This window comes from Musca autumnalis, unplaced genomic scaffold (assembly GCF_047663935.1).
Source record: "Musca autumnalis isolate F117 unplaced genomic scaffold, ASM4766393v1 scaffold_2, whole genome shotgun sequence".
Classification (NCBI taxonomy): Eukaryota; Metazoa; Arthropoda; class Insecta; order Diptera; family Muscidae; genus Musca; species Musca autumnalis.
The window spans coordinates 177494465-177515812 of NW_027411755.1; the positions used below are offsets into that span (position 1 = coordinate 177494465).

The following is a 21348-nucleotide window of genomic DNA, read 5'->3' on the forward strand; positions in this document are numbered from 1 at the left end:
TTGTAAAAATGCAATATTTGCAACAATTACAAATGTATCGCCTTGAAATTAATTTCCGAGTCAATGGCGATTGTGTCTCCGACCTTACGTGCTTATTTGGGGAATTAAGACTGGACAACGCCCACTTTTTTAAATATGTTATATCTACGAAACTACTGAATCGATTTTCCTGAAACTTTCAGCGAATGTACAGGGTTGGTCCCCGATAAAAATAGGCTACATATTTTTTGACTTTTGGATCGGGCGGGTGCCTCCCCTATGCCCTATTTTTGTAAAAATGCAATATTTGCAACAAATACGAATGTATCGGTTTGGGAATTTATTTGCGAGTCAATGGCGATTGTGTCTCCAAACTTACGTACTTATTTTGTGACTTAAAATCCGACCACGCTCACTTTTTAATTAGGTTATATCTACAGGGGATTTTCAAGAAAATCGCGATTTGTCTTAACTTTTAAATCTTTATAAATAAAAATCAAATATCGTTCGTTGGTAATGGCATCTGTTGAGAACGGCTGGACCGATTTTCGACTTGGGTTTTTATGCAAAGAAAATTTGAACATGCCCACTTTTACGCCGCATTTTCCTGAAATTGCCAGGGAATGTACAGAGATGGTCACCGCTTAAAATAGGCTACAAATTCAGTTGAATTTCGTAAAGGACGGGGAACTTCCCCTACTTTTTTAAAAATGTTATATTTATAATAATTACGAATGTATCTATTTGGAAATTAATTTGCGAGACAATTGTGGTTGTGTCTCCGACCTTACCTACATTTTTAGGAACCACAGACTTGACCATACCCACTTTTTAAAATAATACTGAACCAATATTCGTGAAAATGTCAGGGAATGTACAGGCATATTTTCTTGAATTTTGAAGAGGGCATATTTAAAAAAACGCCTAAAAATCAAATGCTGTCATAACCCAACTTAGGTTTTTTGGAAAGAAAAGTTTACCACGCCCCCGAAAACAGGTTACATATTTTATTGAATTCCAGAGGGGGCGGGGTACCTCCCCTATGCGATATTTTTTAAAAAAAACGTTATACTTGCAAAAATTATGTATGTATCGGAATAAAAATTTACGGATTAATCTACAATCTAGATACTTCTTTGGGGCCTATAGGCCCGACCAAGCCTGTTTTTTTTAGTATGTCATAACTCCAATACTACTAAAGGGATTTCCACAAAATTTGCAGCAAAAGATTAATGTTTGCCGTTGTTATGTGGGGTACCTTCCCCATGCCTTTCTGTTACCACGTTCGCGGACGCAAAAAAACGACACCCAATTTTTTTCGAAATTAATTTTTGTGCATTTATTAATTAATTATTAATATTATTATATGTAATTGTTTATTTATTATATTTAGGATATATATGAAATGAGTCCTATTATGTACATAAATCACAAAAACATGCGATTTTATAGAAGTAAATGACTAAAGATTGACTTTGCATGTGAAAATGAATGCTATAGCATTCACGTCCGCGAACGTGTTAAACGCTATATGTATAAGCCAAACTTATGATTATATCGGTTTCAGCATACATTTTGGTAGGCAATGAAGTTGTGTGCATCCTAGGACCGGACCAGGCCCACTTTTTTTAATATGTTATATCTTGAAAACTGATGACCACGCCCACTCTTTTCAAAACATTATTTTTCCAAAACTACTGAACTTAATTTTCAGAAAATATTCAGGAATGTCCCGTGGTCCAAAATGCTATATATTTGTGGACGAATTTCGGGGCCTATTATTTTATAATCGGTGTATTTGTTAAACTTATGAGTGCATCAGGTTGCAAATTAGTTTTCGAGACAACGGTGGTTGTCCCCCGATCAAGAAAAACTATATATTTACAAATTGCCTTAAATGGTGAGGTTCAACGGTCCATCAGCCATGAAAAGCTAAAACATATAGGTCTAAATAAGCGGGAGAATTCGATTTAATCATTTTTTTAACTTTTATTATTAGATCGCTTTAGGATAAAGACAGTGACATGGACGATAATAAATCCTAAAAGGCACAAATTGGCGAAAAATCCGACAAAGTCCGTAAGAGAAAAGAAAGGTTACAGACAAAATCTGTTGATAAATTTAAAATCCTTCTCGGTTTGACAATGGACCGAAGAAGTGAGGTAGAAAATTAAAACTCATTACGACGGGCCAGCAAGGCGGACCGGGGTCTGCTAGTACAAAATATATATTACTCTGCACCAAATTCTAAAATTGTATTTTAAATTTTTTAAACTCTCTCTTCATTGATTTTATACACCTTGTCTCAACAATTGTTAAAAAATCGACTAAAAGCCTTTAAAATAGCGCTATGTAACCCTACCAAACATTTTGAAATTTCATGATTTTTGGTCATGGTGGGCCCCCCCCGAAATGAAATCCTGCGTACGTCCCTGGCATGGTCGATCAAATATCTCAGAAACCAATTGGCAAACTCTAGCTAAGTCGTGGCAAAATAATATAAGTCGAAAATTTTCATGATTGTTGTTCCGGCTGCATTCTTTACTTTTGGTATAATGTTAAAGAACGCCTTAACTAACTTTAATTGAAAGGTGCTTACACTTGGGAAGTTTTTGCAGTTTCTGAAACTACAATGTTCATAGATGAGAAAAATCCAAAAACAAGAAAAAAATCGCTGGATGGATTTTTAAATAAATCGCGGTCAAAGTTCACATCTTTAGGTGTCTTTTAGGTTTTCACGGTTTTGCTTGGGAATTGCAAGTCCTATCGTAATGGGACTAAAAAATTTTGTAGCTGTAAAAATTCTCTACAAGATTGGCCTTTACTACTTTTTCCTAAGTTTTACCATTTTTGAGATATAGAAGTTCAAATTGAGACTGTATCGCCTTCTTATAAAACAATGTCATGTATGGTGTCCTTAACTAACTTTAGTTGAAGACGGCTTACACCTGTGATTTTTAAATAAATCGCGGTCAAAATTCACATTTTTAGGTTCATTTTAGATTTTCAGGATTTTGCTGTAAGCGGCAAATCCTATCGAAAGGCAACTAAGGAAAATGTTGTAGGAGTGAAAATCCTCATTAACATTTTCTTTAGTCCCATGTCGATAGGACTTGTCGTTCCCACGCAAAATCGTGAAAACCTAAAATAACCCAAAAAATTTGAACTTTGATCGCGATTTATTTGAAAATTCCTCCGGCGATTTTTTGTTTGTTTTTTTCTCATCTATGAATAGTTACTGCGCCCACAAGCCATTTTAGTTGGTCTCCTTAGTATTTAGAGCTTTGAAGCATGGACTTTCCCCCTCAAAATTTGATATCGCAGTAAACAAGACTGCAAATGTCAAAAAAGTCCAAAGGATCAGTCTTAAGCTGCACTTATGTTGAATTTAGAGAGGGACGAACTTGTTGTACATTTGGAAAAACAATTTATTTGAAGAACTGGACCGATATAATCAATTTTGGGTTCGATATATTTCTGGAAGAAATACTGCGATGTGCAAAGTTCAGATCGAATCGATTACTACCATTTTAGCGAAATTTTTTTCTTTACGAGATCCAAAACTGTGATCAAATCAGTTGATCCGTTCGAAAGTTATCATGCGCAATTTCTATTTTATCTTGTGTCAAAATTTCATGTTGATATCTCTAAAAATCAACGAGTTACAGCTTGTTTTCTAGGAGTTTGGCATAAATCAACAAAAAGGTTTTTTGAGGTTATACGAGTAAAGCACTAAAACAATTCGATACATGCTTGACCTTGCACAGAAATTTAGCACGAATATCTGGCAAGATGTGTACAAAAGATGATCCCAATAGTTATTTTATTTTTTGTGTATTAACCTTTTTAAGTTGGGAAGTCAAATTTCATTCCGCAACTTAAAACGCTTTTTTCTCGAAACTTGATTTTTTGAAATATAAATGAGCGATATGTGCAATTATAGGGAAAAATGCAAGTGAGTATGCTACATATAGCAGATTTTGACGAACACAAATTCATTTTTTTCATAATTTTCTTCTCTAGTTTAGCAACAAGTAAAAAAAAATGTTGGTGAAGGCAGCGAAACAAATTTCTAATTAGCTTTCAATATATAGTCCACGAAGAACGCTTCATAAATTTTGTCCAATAGACATTTTTCATGCACTTCCATTCCCACAATACTGAATTATTTTGGATTCAGGATGAGTGTGAAGCCTCGAGACCTCAATATAGCTTGAATAAGACATAACAAATATGAATTATATTCATTATCCATTATATTCATAGTGGAATGATGTGACATGAAGACGTAATTCAGATTTCATTGGAAGTTTCTCTCAAAAGGAGTATACAAACAAAAAATTTGAAAAAAAAAATCTTACATAACTTGACTTGATGTACATTTTCTGTACAGAAACTTCGTATATATAAGATAGATATACAAGTTTTCATTTGAAATCTCCTAACATAAAAATGTTTATGACAAAGAAAAAATTTAATAATTGGTTACAGTAGCTTAATAAATTTTGTTCGACCAAACCATTTCGGGGGGGGCCCGGGCCCCCCGTGCCCCCCCCCCCCCCCTGCGTACGTCCCTGGTACAGAAGGGAGTCTTTATAGACGAGTTGAAGGGAGTCTTTAGAGGCGAGCTGAAGGGAGTCTTTATAGACGAGCTGAAGGGAGTCTTTATAGACGAGTTGAAGGGAGTCTTTATAGACGAGCTGAAGGGAGTCTTTATAGACGAGCTGAAGGAAGTCTTTATAGACGAGCTGAAGGCAATCTTTATAGACGAGCTGAAGGCAATCTTTATAGACGAGTTGAAGGGAGTCTTTTTAGACGTGCTGAAGGGGGTCTTTATAGACGTGCTGAAGGGAGTCTTTATAGACGAGTTGAAGGGAGTCTTTATAGACGTGCTGAAGGGGGTCTTTATAGACGTGCTGAAGGGGGTCTTTATAGATGAGCTGAAGAGAGTCTTTATAGATAAGCCAAAGGAAGTCTTTATAGACGAGCTGAAGGGAGTCCTTATGGATGTTTTGAAGGGAGTCTTTATAGACGAGCTGAAGGGAGTCTTTATATACGGGCTTAAGGGAGTCTTTATAGACGAGCTGAAGGGAGTCTTTATAGACGAGCTGAAGGGAGTCTTTATAGACGAGTTGAAGGGAGTCTTTATAGACGAGCTGAAGGGAGTCTTTATAGACGAGCTGAAGGCAATCTTTATAGACGAGCTGAAGGCAATCTTTATAGACGAGTTGAAGGGAGTCTTTTTAGACGTGCTGAAGGGGGTCTTTATAGACGTGCTGAAGGGAGTCTTTATAGACGAGTTGAAGGGAGTCTTTACAGACGAGCTGAAGGGAGTCTTTATAGACGAGCTGAAGGGAGTCTTTATAGACGAGCTGAACGGAGTCTTTATAGACGAGCTGAAGGGAGTCTTTTTAGACGAGCTGAAGGGAGTCTTTATAGACGAGCTGAAGGGAGTCTTCATAGACTAGCTGAAGGGAGTCCTTGTAGACGAGCTGAAGGTATTCTTTAAAGACTAGTTGAAGGGAGACTTTATAGACGAGCTGAAGGGAGTCTTTATAGATGAGCTGAAGTGAGTCTTTATAGATGAGCTGAAGTGAGTCTTTATAGACGAGCTGAAGGGAGTCTTTATAGCCGAGCTGAAGGCAGTCTTTATAGACGAGCTGAAGGGAGTCTTTATAGACGAGCTGAAGGGAGTCTTTATAGACGAGCTGAAGGCAATCTTTATAGACGAGCTGAAGGCAATCTTTATAGACGAGTTGAAGGGAGTCTTTTTAGACGTGCTGAAGGGGGTCTTTATAGACGTGCTGAAGGGAGTCTTTATAGACGAGTTGAAGGGAGTCTTTACAGACGAGCTGAAGGGAGTCTTTATAGACGAGCTGAAGGGAGTCTTTATAGACGAGCTGAACGGAGTCTTTATAGACGAGCTGAAGGGAGTCTTTTTAGACGAGCTGAAGGGAGTCTTTATAGACGAGCTGAAGGGAGTCTTCATAGACTAGCTGAAGGGAGTCCTTGTAGACGAGCTGAAGGTATTCTTTAAAGACTAGTTGAAGGGAGACTTTATAGACGAGCTGAAGGGAGTCTTTATAGATGAGCTGAAGTGAGTCTTTATAGATGAGCTGAAGTGAGTCTTTATAGACGAGCTGAAGGGAGTCTTTATAGCCGAGCTGAAGGCAGTCTTTATTGCCGAGCTGAAGGGAGTCTTTATAGCCGAGCTGAAGGGAGTCTTTATAGACGAGCTGAAGGGAGTCTTTATAGACGAGCTGAAGGGAGTCTTTATAGACGAGCTGAAGGGAGTCTTTATAGACGAGCTGAAGGGAGTCTTTATAGCCGAGACGAAGGGAGTCTTTATAGACGAGCTGAAGGGAGTCTTTATAGCCGAGACGAAGGGAGTCTTTATAGACGAGCTGAAGGGAGTCTTTATAGCCGAGCTGAAGGGAGTCTTTATAGACGAGCTGAAGGAAGTTTTATAGACGAGCTGAAGGGAGTCTTTATAGACGAGCTGAAGGGAGTCTTTATAGACGAGCTGAAGGGAGTCTTTATAGACGAGCTGAAGGGAGTCTTTATAGACGAGCTGAAGGGAGTCTTTATAGACGAGCTGAAGGGAGTCTTTGTAGACGAGCTGAAGGGAGTCTTTAGAGACGAGCTGAAGGGAGTCTTTATAGACGAGCTGAAGGGAGTCTTTATAGACGAGCTGAAGGGAGTCTTTATAGACTAGCTGAAGGGAATATTTATAGACGAGCTGAAGGGAGTCTTTAGAGACAAGCTGTAAGGAGTCTTTTAAGACGATCTGAAGGGAGTCTTTATAGACGAGCTGAAGGGAGTCTTTATAGACGAGCTGAAGGGAGTCTTTATAGACGAGCTGAAGGGAGTCTTTATAGATGAGCTGAAGGGAGTCTTTATAGACGAGCTGAAGGGAGTCTTTATAGACGAGCTGAAGGGAGTCTTTATAGACGAGCTGAAGGGAGTCTTTATAGACGAGCTGAAGGGAGTCTTTATAGACGAGCTGAAGGGAGTCTTTATAGACGAGCTGAAGGGAGTCTTTATAGACGAGCTGAAGGTTGTCTTTATAGACGAGCTGAAGGTTGTCTTTATAGACAAGCTGAAGGTTGTCTTTTTAGACGAGCTGAAGGGAGTCTTTATAGACGAGCTGAAGGGAGTCTTTATAGACGAGCTGAAGGGAGTCTTTATAGACGAGCTGAGGGGAGTCTTCACAGACGAGCTGAAGGGAGTCTCTATAGACGAGCTGAAGGGAGTCTTTATAGACAATCTGAAGGGAGTCTTTATAGACGAGCTGAAGGGAGTTTTTATAGACGAGCTGAAGGGAGTCTTTATAGACGAGCTGAAGGGAGTCTTTATAGACGAGCTAAAGGGAGTCTTTATAGAAGAGCTGAAGGGAGTCTTTATAGACGAGCTGAAGGGAGTCTTTATAGACGAGCTGAAGGGAGTCTTTATAGACGAGCTGAAGGAATCTTTACGGGCGAGCTTAAGGGAGTCTTTACAGACGAGCTGAAGGGAGTCTTTATAGACGTGCTGAACGGAGTCTTTATAGACGAGCTGAAGGGAGTCTTTATAGACGAGCTGAAGGAATCTTTACGGACGAGCTTAAGGGAGTATTTACAGACGAGCTGAAGGCAGTCTTTATAGACGTGCTGAACGGAGTCTTTATAGACGAGCTGAAGGGAGTCTTTTTAGACGAGCTGAAGGGAGTCTTTATAGACGAGCTGAATGGAGTTTTTAAAGATGAGCTAAATGGAGTCTTTATAGACGAGCTGAAGGGAGTCTTTATAGACGAGCTGAAGGGAGTCTTTATAGACGAGCTGAAGGGAGTCTTTATAGACGAGCTGAAGGGAGTCTTTATAGACGAGCTGAAGGGAGTCTTTATAGACGAGCTGAAGGGAGTCTTTATAGACGAGCTGAAGGGAGTCTTTATAGACGAGCTGAAGGGAGTCTTTATAGACGAGCTGAAGGGAGTCTTTGTAGACGAGCTGAAGGGAGTCTTTAGAGACGAGTTGAAGGGAGTCTTTATAGACGAGCTGAAGGGAGTCTTTATAGACGAGCTGAAGGGAGTCTTTGTAGACGAGCTGAAGGGAGTCTTTAGAGACGAGCTGAAGGGAGTCTTTATAGACGAGCTGAAGGGAGTCTTTATAGACGAGCTGAAGGGAGTCTTTGTAGACGAGCTGAAGGGAGTCTTTAGAGACGAGCTGAAGGGAGTCTTTGTAGACGAGCTGAAGGGAGTCTTTAGAGACGAGCTGAAGGGAGTGTATATAGACGAGCTTAAAGGAGTATTTATAGACGAGCTGAAGGGAGTCTTTATAGACGAGCTGAAGGGAGTCTTTATAGACGAGCTGAAAGGAGTCTTTATGGACGAGGTGAAGGGAGCCTTCAAGGAGTTGTTACAGGTGAGGGAGTGTTTGCAGACGAGCAGACGGTAGCCGATCTAAAGGAGTATTTATGGACGAGCTGAATGGAGCCTTTTTAGACGAGCTGAAAGAAGTATTTATGGAAGAACTGAAGGAAAACTTTCTAGGTAGGCTGAAGGAAGTCCATGGGTACGGTTTCTCTCGATTTTCGGTGTTTTGAAAGTTGTGGACTCAATATCTTACCGAAATGGCTGAAACTTCACATTTAGTCTTCGTGGTGGGTATAAAACTGAAACACCTGAAATGTGTCTGTATATATCCACCTCTTCATACAGCACCCCTGGGACCGCACCTCCTGATTTTCGGTATTTTGAAGGTTGTGGCCTCAATATCCCACCGAAATTTCTCAGAATGTGGCATTTAGTCTTCGCTGGGGGTATACAGCTTTCCACCTGAAATTTGTCAATATAGGTCCACTTTCTGTTATAGCCCCCATAGAACAGTACCGCCCGATTTTTAATATTTTTTGCTCAATATAGCACCCAAATATCTGAAATTTGGTATTTAGCCTTTGTTGGGGGTATAAAACTTTCCACCTGAAAGGTGTCGGTAAAAGTCCAAGTCTTCGGTAGTTTGAATGTTGTGTCCTCAATATCCTACCGAAATTGCTGAAATTCGGCATTTAGTCTTCGTTGCGGGTGTACAACTTTCCACGTGCCGTTTCATATGGCACCTAGAGAACGGTACCTCCTTATTTTCGGTATTGTAAAGGTTGCGGCATCAATATCCCACCGAAATGGCTGAAATATGGTATATAGTCTTCGTTAGGGGTATACAACCTTGCACCAGAAATTTATCGGTATTGGTCCACGTTTTCATATAGCCTCTCATATAAAGGTACTTCCCGATTTTCGGTATTTTAAAGTTTTCTGGATCATTATCGAACTGAAATGACACTGAAATTTGGTATTTAGTCTTCGTTGGGGTTAAAAAACATTCCTCCAATAATTTCTCGGTACAGGTCAACGTTTAGATACAGCCCCCACAAAACGGTACTCCCGATTTTCTGTATTTTGAAAGTTTTAGCCAGGTTATTCAAGCGGAATTCACTTCTGAAGTGGATGTAACTTGGTATTTTGGACCTCAGAAATTTGTCAATATAAACTCATTAACATCAGTTAAGATATTCTGCTGCTCCAAGGAATAAGCCTTTACGTAGAGGAAGAGCTTAGCACATTCATTAACGAAAGGTACTTGCAGTTGTTTATTATTTATTTATTTACAGGTTCTTGGTGAAGGGTATACAAAGATCGGCCCGATCCAAATTAACGCCGTTGTTACTTGTTATCATATCAAAGTGTAATAACCTCGTTAGCCAAAAGCTGAGTCTGTAATCTGAATCCGAGCTCAGTGAACGACTCTACCTTAGCATTGATTGGTCGCTTGCCACTGTCTATCATGTTATATTTGCGACTGCGGCTGATTTTTCCACTAAATCGTGAAATCCCGCGAGAAATATTTCGAAAGCGAATAATATGGCATTCACCCTTACATCCTCGCTTAGTTTTAATTATTTTTATACCCTCAGCCTTTAGGCTAAGGAGGGTATATACACTTTGATACGATGAAAATGTGCCTCGTCGAAATAATGGTTTTAGACCCCAAGTATGTTTGGACGAAATGTGTTTCAGACAATTTGGAGTCGATCTAGCCATGTCCGTCCGTCTGTCTGTCTGTCTGTCCTGCTGGCTGGAGCGCACGATAACTCTCGAACGGATGAAGCGATTCGGTTCAAATTTTGGCTTCCGTAATATTTTGCCTAAACTTAGTTTAAGTTCGAAGATGGGCTATATCGGTCCACTCCTTCCGGTACCTCCCCCACAAAAGTTCGAAAATGTTCGGAAAATTTGTGCGCACGATAACTCTTTAAGGGGGTAACCGATTTGGTTCATACTTTGCCCATCGTGAAATATGTACCAGACTTAGATGAGGTTCCAATATGGACTCAATAGGTCTACTCCTTCGGGTACCTCCCACACAAAATTTCGGATAAGTTCAGTTTAGCACCTGCTCTCGAATCGGTTAGATTTTCGTTTTAGGAACTTGTATTCACTGCCCCCCATACGACGGTACAAGTTTCAGCAAGGGCAAGTCCAAACTTCCTGAGAAAACAGCTTGAAAGTTTCACAAAACCCCTATGACACCGTGTGGGGTGGTTGGAGCGCAAGATAACTCTCCAACGGATCTGCTGATTGGGTCCAAAATTTGACCTTAGTAATATTTTGTCCAAACATAGTTTAAGTTCGAAGATAAGCCATATCGGTCCACTCCTTCAGGTACCTCCCCCACAAAATTTCAAAAATGTTCGGAAAAATTGTTCGTACGGTAACTTTTGAAGGGAGTGACCGAATTGGTTCATACTTAACACATCTTAATATATCTACCAGATATAGATCAGGTCCAAATATGGAATATATTTGTCCACTTCATCCAGTACCTCCCAAACAAAATTTCGGCTAACTTCACTTTAAGACCTGCTATCAAATCAATTTTATTTTTATTGAAGCAACTTGCATTCGCTGCCTCAATTATGATGGCAAAACCACACTTCTTAAGCAGACAGCCCGAAGGGCGAAAAACCCCCCTATGGCACCATATGTAGTGGCTTGAGATCGACTTCCATAATGGTCAATGTCGATCCATTCCTTTAAGTAATTCCCCCGCAAAACTTCTGATCTTTAATCTAATCAACATTTTTGTCGGTTCATGCGTTCAAAATTTTTAAAACCCTCTAAATACATACGTTTTTTGGGAAAAAATTGTTTCAATATACACAGGCTGAGGGTATATCTCTGTCGGCCAAGCCGACTGATACTTTTTTTAACTTGTTTTATCCAATATTTAATGAAAAAAAAACATGCAATATAACCTACCTTTCTGTTTGAATTCTTAAATCCAAATGACCAACACTTCCGTCGGCATGAACAATTTTATCATCAGATCTTCTTTTAGCGTGTAAACCATACTTCGAATGTCTTGCTTCTTCATATTTAAACAACATCCATCTATAATCTGCCTCCTTGGTTATGTTAACTGAGAAGACAGCAATACCATCTGAGTTTACATCGGACTCAAAGACAAGACCATCTTCGACGGCATTGAAATCTCTATAATATGCCCCACATATCTTAAGTTGAGCTTTAGTCTTGGCATTTGTTACTGGGCGATTGTTTAAACATTTCACCAATGCTTTAATTTCAAATGGATGGTTGATTTCATATTCCTTCGGAAAATCCAAAAGTGTGATGGTATAACGAGATCCTCTTAGATTTACCTCAGTTGTGGCGTACTGTTCTATATCCGTAAAAGCTTCAGTTACAGTGGCTTCGATTTGTATTTGCCAATCAGTGTAAACATCATCATCATCGGATTTTTCCATCAAATTGAAATCTTCCAAAAAATTAAATTCCACATCTTCTTTGCCATTAATGTCCACTGTTTTCTCTGCGGTTGCTAATATTTCCGAATACTGCCGTAATTTGGCAACAATCTTAAGTTTTCCTTTAACCGATTGGCCATAGGTATATTTAGAAATAATTGTAAGTTTCATTAATTTATCCAGAAGACCTATTTCTGGCTCTGTTTCAATTTCAACACTAAATTTGGGTAACACATATTTGGCCACTTCAAAACTTTTCGTGGTTTTGCTTTGATTCCCCTCGGTCAGAATATCGAAATTCCAATCACCCAACACTGGCTGTTCGGATAGCTGAAATTTTCCCCGATGTACTCCTTTATTAAATTGTAGATTTTTTATTTGCTTGATTTGATTCGAGGCACCATCGCGTAATATCAAATTTAGCGGTTCCAGTACATTGGCTGGTCTTAGATTTCTATCTAAGGCCAAAATACGATACAACACTAAATCTCCTGGTTTATAGGTGGCCTTATCGGTTTGTATATAGATTTTGGGTTCTTCATTTTTATACAACAATTTGTGAGACTCTTTGAAATGCAGTCCTTTGATACCTTCGCCGATCAACTCGTAGTCACCCTCTTTGAGTTGCGGAGGAATTTTGAAAATAATCATCTCCGATGAAAATTCTTGTAATTCAATGGTTTTGCTGTCATTGTAGTAGGGACCTGTAATGCCAACATTAATGGTAACGGGTTCTGTGCTTTTGTGCAATGTCACAGTTACAGCATAATCCAAATCGGGTTGAATTGTTCCGGGAGCTACAATAGTATAATAACTGCAAAAATATGAGAAATATATAATTGTTATTTAGCTGAGATATTCACTTTTTCATGTTTATTAAGGCTGTAATTGTGATATGTATTACCCCACCATACCTTTTGCTGATATTTGTCGATTGTTTGCCACAAGTTTATGAAACCATATCACTTTGGAACATTTGATTAATATTTTTTCAGCACATTTTTTACTTTGGAAATTTGTTTGTTCAAAAATAATGTTATGTTGTTTGTATAAAGGTCCCATTTGCATTTTTCAAATAGTTTCGATATAAATGCTGCATATAATATAAGGAACATGTGTAATATAAGGAACATATTTGTAGAAGGTAGAAGTGAAATTTGGTTTTCAAAATGTAATAGGGTCTACTCATGAAATTTTAAATTTCGAAATTTGCTACGATAAAATACTTCTTTTCATCCTAAACGTGTAATTAATATGACCTACGGCAGTTCTGAATGCTTTATTTCAAATTTGATTCAAATTTGTTCTATTTTAGAGGATTTTCAAAATTTATTTATGGTTTTCCTGAGAAAATTTTTAGAACGACCCTATTATTCAATATTTTCTTTGATATTTAATTTTCAATAGAAGCAATGCACTATAGGTAATTTGCCCAGTTTTTGAGGCAAAAAGTCGATTTTGCAACTTTTAATAATAATATATTTTTAGTTGGCATTGAAAAAAGAACATGTCAAAATGTATTAATATGAATGATATTTTTCAAAATCGCTCCATTTTCGCGGTTTAAATCGTCAAAGTGAGAATTTCGAAGAAAAAATAAAAAAATATTATATTATTATAAGGGATATTTCAATGTATTTAAAACCGCGGAAAAATAAACCAAATATAAATATATGTAAAATGGAATAGATTGGCAAATGCGAGAGGAATTTATTTATTACATAATATAGATTAAACATTTTGGGAGCGACCAAAAACCATAAAAAGTCAAAAATAAATATTTTATTTTTCTTAAACTCATTTCATATAGACTTATACTCAATTGGCCGTGTTTGGCTGTGATTTTGCCACCTGGAACACATTACTTTCTGCATTGGTATTACTAGGTTTCCAACCCCGATTTTGCCCGTTTTTTGATATTTATCAGATTTTATAAGGTTACTTCTGAATAAAAAGTATTAAAAATGTGTAAGTGTGGTTTGAGGCAATAAATAATCTACACAGAAAAAAAAGCCACCCTGAAAATTTTGATTAAAAGCTTTATCACCATATTTTTGTCGAATGGTGATAACATATGTATAGGGAAATGTTTATGAAACATGAAAATGCTACTAGAAAGCGATCGATAAACGATTTCAAACAAATAATTTCTTGAAATTTGTTTATGGTTATTAATGAATTTCTGTTGTTAAAATGGTTTTCAACGTTTGTCGCATGTTCTCGGTCTCAAGAGCGAGAGAAAAAAACTTTTTTACGGCATGGAGAGAGAGCGCGCTACAACAACCCAGTGGGAAAATTGGGAACATATTACATTGAAAATATATTTTTTAACGCATTATAAGCAATACGTTCCAAAACGTATCCGTAAGAATCGAGAAAATAATATAATTGGACAAAAAGTGAAATTATTAAATATATTATAGAAGATGCGTTATAAAATATACCGTAAAGAATCGAACGAGTAATTCCACTTGACAAAAAATTCATATTAATTACCTGTTACATTCCCACTGGATACGACAAGGGAATGCAATATTTCTTTTTGTATTTTTTGTAGTCCCGTTATCTGCCGACGCCTTCAAGTCGCAGCATAAATTTGCCAGTTTTGTTTGTGTCGTGTAACAATAAAGACGTAATTTTGTAAAATGTAATAAATAATGTTATGTTTGGTAAGAATAATTTGTCAAAATTCCATATTCCTTTTTCTTATAATTTATACTTTTGAATTGTAGAAGTACTAAAATGTGAGGGATATGACAAAAAGGAGTACGAAAGAGACATAAGAAAGGCGATACACCTCATAAAAGTGCGTCAATTTAAAAAGCGCATTTGGCAAAAAAAAAAACGCAATAATTAATTTTAAAAAATTGTAATGAACTGTTTTAATTTCTGTTTTTAATGAATGAATATTTTTTGTATTCTCTGAATACTTTTTAACTACATAAAATCCTTATATTTCTAAATATAAATAAAAAATGAATTAAAATTAATGGTTTTCTATTTTAATCCAATAAATTACTTAAGGCATACCAGGGGAATAAATTATTTATAAAAAGAGAATACATACATAATACGATGCATTCCAGTATATGAATTCCTTTATGTATTCCTAAAGAACCCTTGTCGTATCCAGTGGGAATGTAACAGGTAATTAATATGAATTTTTTGTCAAGTGGAATTACTCGTTCGATTCTTTACGGTATATTTTATAACGCATCTTCTATAATATATTTAATAATTTCACTTTTTGTCCAATTATATTCTTTTCTCGATTCTTACGGATACGTTTTGGAACGTATTGCTTATAATGCGTTAATAAATATATTTTCAATGTAATATGTTCCCAATTTTCCCACTGGGAATATACCCATAGATTACACGATGCTTTCTATGGATACTATAAAGGAATATATTATTTTCCTAGGACATGCACCGTGTTACGAATAATGTATTCGGTAATCAATAAAACATAGTGGCTCTGTATTACCCGTTCGATTCCCATCGATTACATTTTCCCACTGGGAATGTGCTGTGTTTTTTCATGAGATGTGAGGGTCGTTGCTATGTTTATGGGCATTTTTGCGGAATAGAGGAATGATGCGTTTGTTTGGCATTTGGTTTCTTTATCTACTTGTGCTCGGGTGGAGGCTTGTATGTATGTATACAATAAGTTTCTTACTGTTTTTTAATGAACCTAAGTTAGGCAGATACAGCGTTGTCAGTATTGGGGATTTTTCCCCAAATTGGGGAATTTTTATTTGAAATGGGGAAAAAAATGTCGACTTGGGGAATTGGGAAAATGTTGAGGAAATCTGAAAAATATTTGGGGATTTTTGGGGAATTTCTTTTTGGACAATTTATTTCAGATCTGATCTTTTTAATTTCAGTACGTGAGTGGTACTAGCGCACGCGTCACACACAAATAACATGCATCATATACTAACTGGTCCCAGCTGTAATAATTTATGACAGTGGGTTGAATTGAAATAATATATTCCATCATTTCTACTGCTGAAGGGGACTTAACTGCAGAAATGATTTCTGGATTGATGGGCAATGATGAAATTAAACTTTATTTAACATTCATGGCTCCAATTATAAAACAGATAAATATGCTTAGGCCCGTTATTATATCCTTTTTGTAGTTAAATGTTGGCCGATATCGGACAGATAATCCGTTTTTTATTCCTACAATTTTGCTTTAATAGTAAGTGTCAGATAAATTATAAGGAACTTTTGTTCCTGTTAAAATTTAAAGTGCGCCCAAACACAAGAAAATTTGAGAGAAAATTCAAATAAACCAATCCGATTTGAGTAAATTTGATGTATTCAGACTGTTTTGCTTGAAATGGAATGGAAGATGTAATAACAGATCCCTGGTAATGCGAACTTTATTCCTTATTTTTCTTAAAGTACGGTATAACAAAAAATGATTTTAAAGAAAAGATGTAAGAACGGGCCTTAATCTAAGTTTTCAAACCAATGCACCCTACTAATATGCATTTTTCCCTGTGCACTCGAATATTGAAACCATTTATAAAAAAAAATTAAGAAGATATTGAAGAATAGTGGAATCGATCGAAAACGGCTCGGCATATTTACCATGAAGAGCCATGGACCTAGGCTTTAATTTTGACTTGAACTTTTAATGAGTAAACAATTATTAAAGTTAAAAATACCAGTGCCGAATATCTTAAACGCTATTAATACAAATGCTGAAACCGATGCCTACAAATATGCAATTTTTAAACTTACAAGCAATTTCACCACAATATTTGCAGCAATTTACTGGGTCAACACAATTTTAGGTCTACACGAACCTTTTTAGAACCAGTTGTCAACACAAAAATCTCCACGGTTGTTTGCGAATCGCAATGGAGAAAGTTATCATTCGTAAATTGGAGATGGTATTAAATGTGCTTCCCGTTCCAACAAGTAATTTTTAAGTAGAAGCAGTCTCCTATTTTGAACCATATTCAGAAATAAAATGCAGTACGAGTTACTAGAATAAATAATCAATTTTCTAACAACTCAGTTTGTTGTAGAAATTTTGACCCACCAAAAGAAATGTTACAACTCTTTCATTATACAAATTTATATAAATCCAATGAGACTAATGATTGTGAATCACTTGAAAGTGAAGTTTTCAATATCGTTAATTTAATGCATATATAAGTGTATAGAATACTTTACAAGTTTAATGATATCGCTCATTTACTCAAAGAGTGACACATTTCAAAAAATCAAGTTTCGAGAAAAACTCGTTTTAAGTTGCCGATTGAAATTTGACTTCCCAACTTAAAAAGATTATTACACAAAAACTAAAATAACTAGTTGGACCATATTTCGTAGAGAACTAGCCAGATATCAGTGCTAAATTTCTGTGCAAGATCAAGTATGACTTGAAGCGTTTTTGTGCTTCATAAACTCAAAAAACTTTTTTGATGATTTATGCCAAACTCCTAGAAAATAAGCTGTAACTCGTTGAGTTTTAGAGATATCAACTTGAAAATTTGACACAAGATAAAGTAGAAGTCCTAGAAAAAATAGAAAATGCTAACTAAAAAAACCCATTTTTTGAGTTATGTCACTCTTTGAGTAAATGAGCGATATGAATTTCAATAGTAAAATAAAACTACTTTTGATTTTTTTGTAATTATTTGTTAAAAAATGTTTGGGGATTTTTTTGAGGAAATTCAATAAAAACTGGGGAATTTTGGGGAAAAGTTTTGGACAAGTTGGGGAAAAGAGTCTAAAAAATACTGGCAACGCTGGGCAGATAATATTTTTAACCGTCAGTTAATTTTGGCAGTCTTTTTAAAGCAGTAGTTGTGTGTGGATCGGTAGCGCAGAAATAAATCAGTGGTTCTTAAAGTAAAGGTGTCTTTCAAATAATTAAATTCCCAATACATTTTATAATTGAATTCACTTATCTGAAAAAGGAGAATAAGAATATTTTATTGGACAAAGAAGCAACCGCATGTGATATTGGTAATAACGTCAATACATTTTATATATTTGAAATATGTATGTAATATATTTGTAATTACAGATATCCATTTTTCCGCTGATGATTTTCCATGTGACAGAAGAATGTGTTTTATTTCACAACTAACGAGAAGCGTTCAACGATGTTCCCTGTATTTTATATTTAAAAGTGATTTTTTGTTTTCTTTTATTAAAATTGAAGTGTGGCACTAAATAATTATTTACTTCTTTCGTTTTTCTTTCTTTCATCTGTTATTTCTTGTATGTATTTGTTATTTTTATGTACCTATGTGTGTGATGTTGCTTTTTGTTTGGCATTTTTATGTGTGTATGTATCTTTTTTGTGGCTTTTGGGTTTGTATTTATGAACATTTTTTATCGATTGAAAAAATGCATTCAACAATTTTTTGTTTTTATCAATCAAAATGTGGAATATTTTGATAAATATTTTTGTCAATATGTGAAATATTTTATCAGTTCAAGATCAACAAATTCGATAAATATTTTAGTCAATATTACAATTTTATTTTATCAAACTGTATTTTTACTTTGTGATCAAATAATTTTATCGAATTTTGTCAATATGACAATTTTTTTTATTGCCGGAAAATCGATAAATTTTTAGTTGAATCTTTGAATTTCTTTATCAAATGGCTACAATTTTTTTTCTGTGTATATCTATGTATATAAAATTCTTCGAGACTGCCATGATGTTCGAAATTAAACTCCTCCGAAACGGCTGGACCGAATTCGATGAAATTTTGTGTGTGGAGTTTTTAGGTCTGAGAATATGTTTTTAGCTTTTTTTATAATGGTCAGTGGAGTGACCAGGGAACCTCCCCCACAACATTTTTTAAGAAAACGTGAAATCAAAGATAATTTTGAACGTATTGTTTAAAAATTGATTGCAATGCTATGGTAATAACTGTCTTGATCCTGAGTGGTCATCTCGGAAGTGGAATATCGCGGTCAGCCCAATTTTTTAAAAATGTATAATTATAGGTAATATCCTTAATTAGTAAGCGTGACTACAAAAACGCTATAAACACTGGCTTCAATAATTGGAAAAGCGCGATCAACCCCACATTTTGGAATACAGTACAACCCAAATAACGTAAAATTCCAAATTGACCGAAATTCCAAAAAATCGATTGAGAAATGGCCTCTGCCATTAGTGGGTGTTTTGGAAGCAGAATACCGCGATTGCGTCCAATTTATGAAAGCGCTATTCTTACTGATAAGATTTACAAATTTAGTAAGTAAGACAGTAAACATGACATGAACATTGACTTGAGTGCTTGGAATAATTCGATCAAGACCACGTTTTTTTAATACAGCAAAGTCTAGATAAACCCAATAGCATTTTGATGTCATTTTTTATGAATCATAGATGTTTCCATATTTAGGAGTGTAAAATAATAACGTGTTCAATGAAACATCTCTCTGTTAACAAGAAGTAAAAACGACGTTAAGTTCGACCGGCCCCAATTTTTATGCACATCACCATAAATTATATTGAAATCAGGTTTAAGCCATTCCGGTTGAATAATGTGGCTAAAACATTCAAAATCCCCAAAAAATCGGTAGGTATCGTTTTATGAATGAAAACATGGATTTATACCGACAATTCTCTGCTAAAATATTTGATACCTCCAAGGAAGACTAAATACCAAATATAGCCATTTCTCTTGAATAATGCCGCTAAAACCTTGAAAATATTGAAAATCGGAAGGTATCGTTCAATGAAGGCTACATAAAAACTTCTACCGAATATTCTATGCGGGAATGTCTTATACCCACAATGAAGACAACACACCAAATTGTCATAGCCATTTCGGTGGGAAAATGAGACTAAAACCTCCAAATTATCGAAACTCGGGAGGTACCGTCATATATGCCGATAATTCTCTGCAGAATTGGTTTATACCCCCAAGGGAGACTAAGTACCAATTATAGCCATTTCGTATGAATAATGTGGCTATAAACTTGAAAATACCGAAGATCGAGAGGTACCGTTCACTGAAGACTATTTAGAAACCTGGACCTGTACCGAATATTCTATGTTTTATACCCACACTGAATACTAAATACCAAATTGCAGCCATTTCGGTGGGATAATGAGACTAAAACCTCCAAAATATCGACACTCGGGCGGTACTGTTCTAGGGTAGTTCTATAAAAACGTGGACCTATGCTGATAATCCTTTGCAAAAATGCTTTAAGGGAGACTAAATTCCAAAGTATTGTCATTTCGGTAGGATAATGCGGCTAAAACCTTGAAGATTCCCAAAATCGGGCAGTCAGTCGGTGCTATATAAAAATGTGGACTGATATAACCAATTTTCAATACCAAACATGCTACGAGAAAAAATGAAAACTTCTGTAGCAAATTGAAAAGCTCTATTCGTTTGAAAATCTACTCGCGGGGACAAAATTTTTGTTACTTTCTTCCGTGATCGTTTTCAACAGTTTGTTGTGTATAAGAAAACTAATGAAAATGACATTGGAAGATATAGCTTTGTTCGTTATATGCGTAGTTGCTTATAACCGTTGTTCTTTATATCCGAATTTATGTGTAGAAATATCTGTTTTATCTCACTTTTAAACTTAAATAAATTTTAAAAGTTGAAAAATCCTCCAATTCCGCTGTTATTCATTTTTGCCTCAAATACAAGGCAAATTACCTATAGTGCAATGTTGTTTTTGTAAATTTTAAGATGTTGCAATTCAAGCATCTACCTTATATAAATGTGCCTTGGTGTTGATAAAGACAACATATGGGTACCCACCGTACCATTTGCTGATATTTTTCCAGTGTATGCCACAAATTTCGAAAACGAAATCATTTTCGAACGTTTGGCAAATGTTTTTTCCTGTGTTTTTCTTTTGTTCGTCAAACGTTAAAAAACGATATCATTTTCGAACATTTGTTGAAAGTTTTTTTAGCACAATAAAAATTGTTTCGAGGAGCATTTTTTACATTGGAACCATGGATTGGAACTTTGTTTCAAAAAATAATTTGTTGTCGCTTGTATATATAAACAATAAGTGTTGATAAAGACAACCTATGCACAGTGGATCCACTTGTATGGAGAAAGTGGCCAAAAATATTTCCCGTGTAAATATCAAGCTAATGCGCTGGTTACAGCTTTGTGCTGCTGCGAAGAGTGTTTTAAGAAACCACGAGCGTAACATTCTCCCCCCCTTTCCCCTCTGGAGGGGGTATACTGTAAGAATTGTTTTATGCTGTTAATGCAAAATGACATGAACAAGGGTCCCGATTATCTTATGATGCAAAAATAGGCTTGGGGAAACAAAACAATCTCCAAAACAACGTAAAATCCAACCAATTTAGCGGATTAAAAAAATCAACATTTTTGTCTAAAAATTGGTAAAATTTTTAATATAGATCTTATAGAGTTCTTCCTGGAAGGCACGTACCGCCAACGTTTGGAAGAATTTGGAAGAAGATTTCTTTATCTTGCCACTGATACCAATTATGTTAATGTACGTGGTCAGATAACAGAATTATACGCTAATATATCCATAGAAACCCTATTCTGGGGCAGCTCTAGGCAGCGG

The 21348-nt window shown here is 36.0% G+C and overlaps 1 protein-coding gene across 1 annotated transcript in view; it reads right to left on the reverse strand.

Annotated features, from left to right (window-relative positions):
• Positions 1-21348, reverse strand: part of LOC141393209 (CD109 antigen-like) — a 40218-nt gene that overhangs the window by 13597 nt on the left and 5273 nt on the right. The window contains exon 2 of the mRNA XM_073966172.1: positions 11273-12592. Within this exon, the coding sequence (XP_073822273.1) occupies positions 11273-12592 (1320 nt within the window). The remainder of the gene's footprint in view (positions 1-11272; positions 12593-21348) is intronic.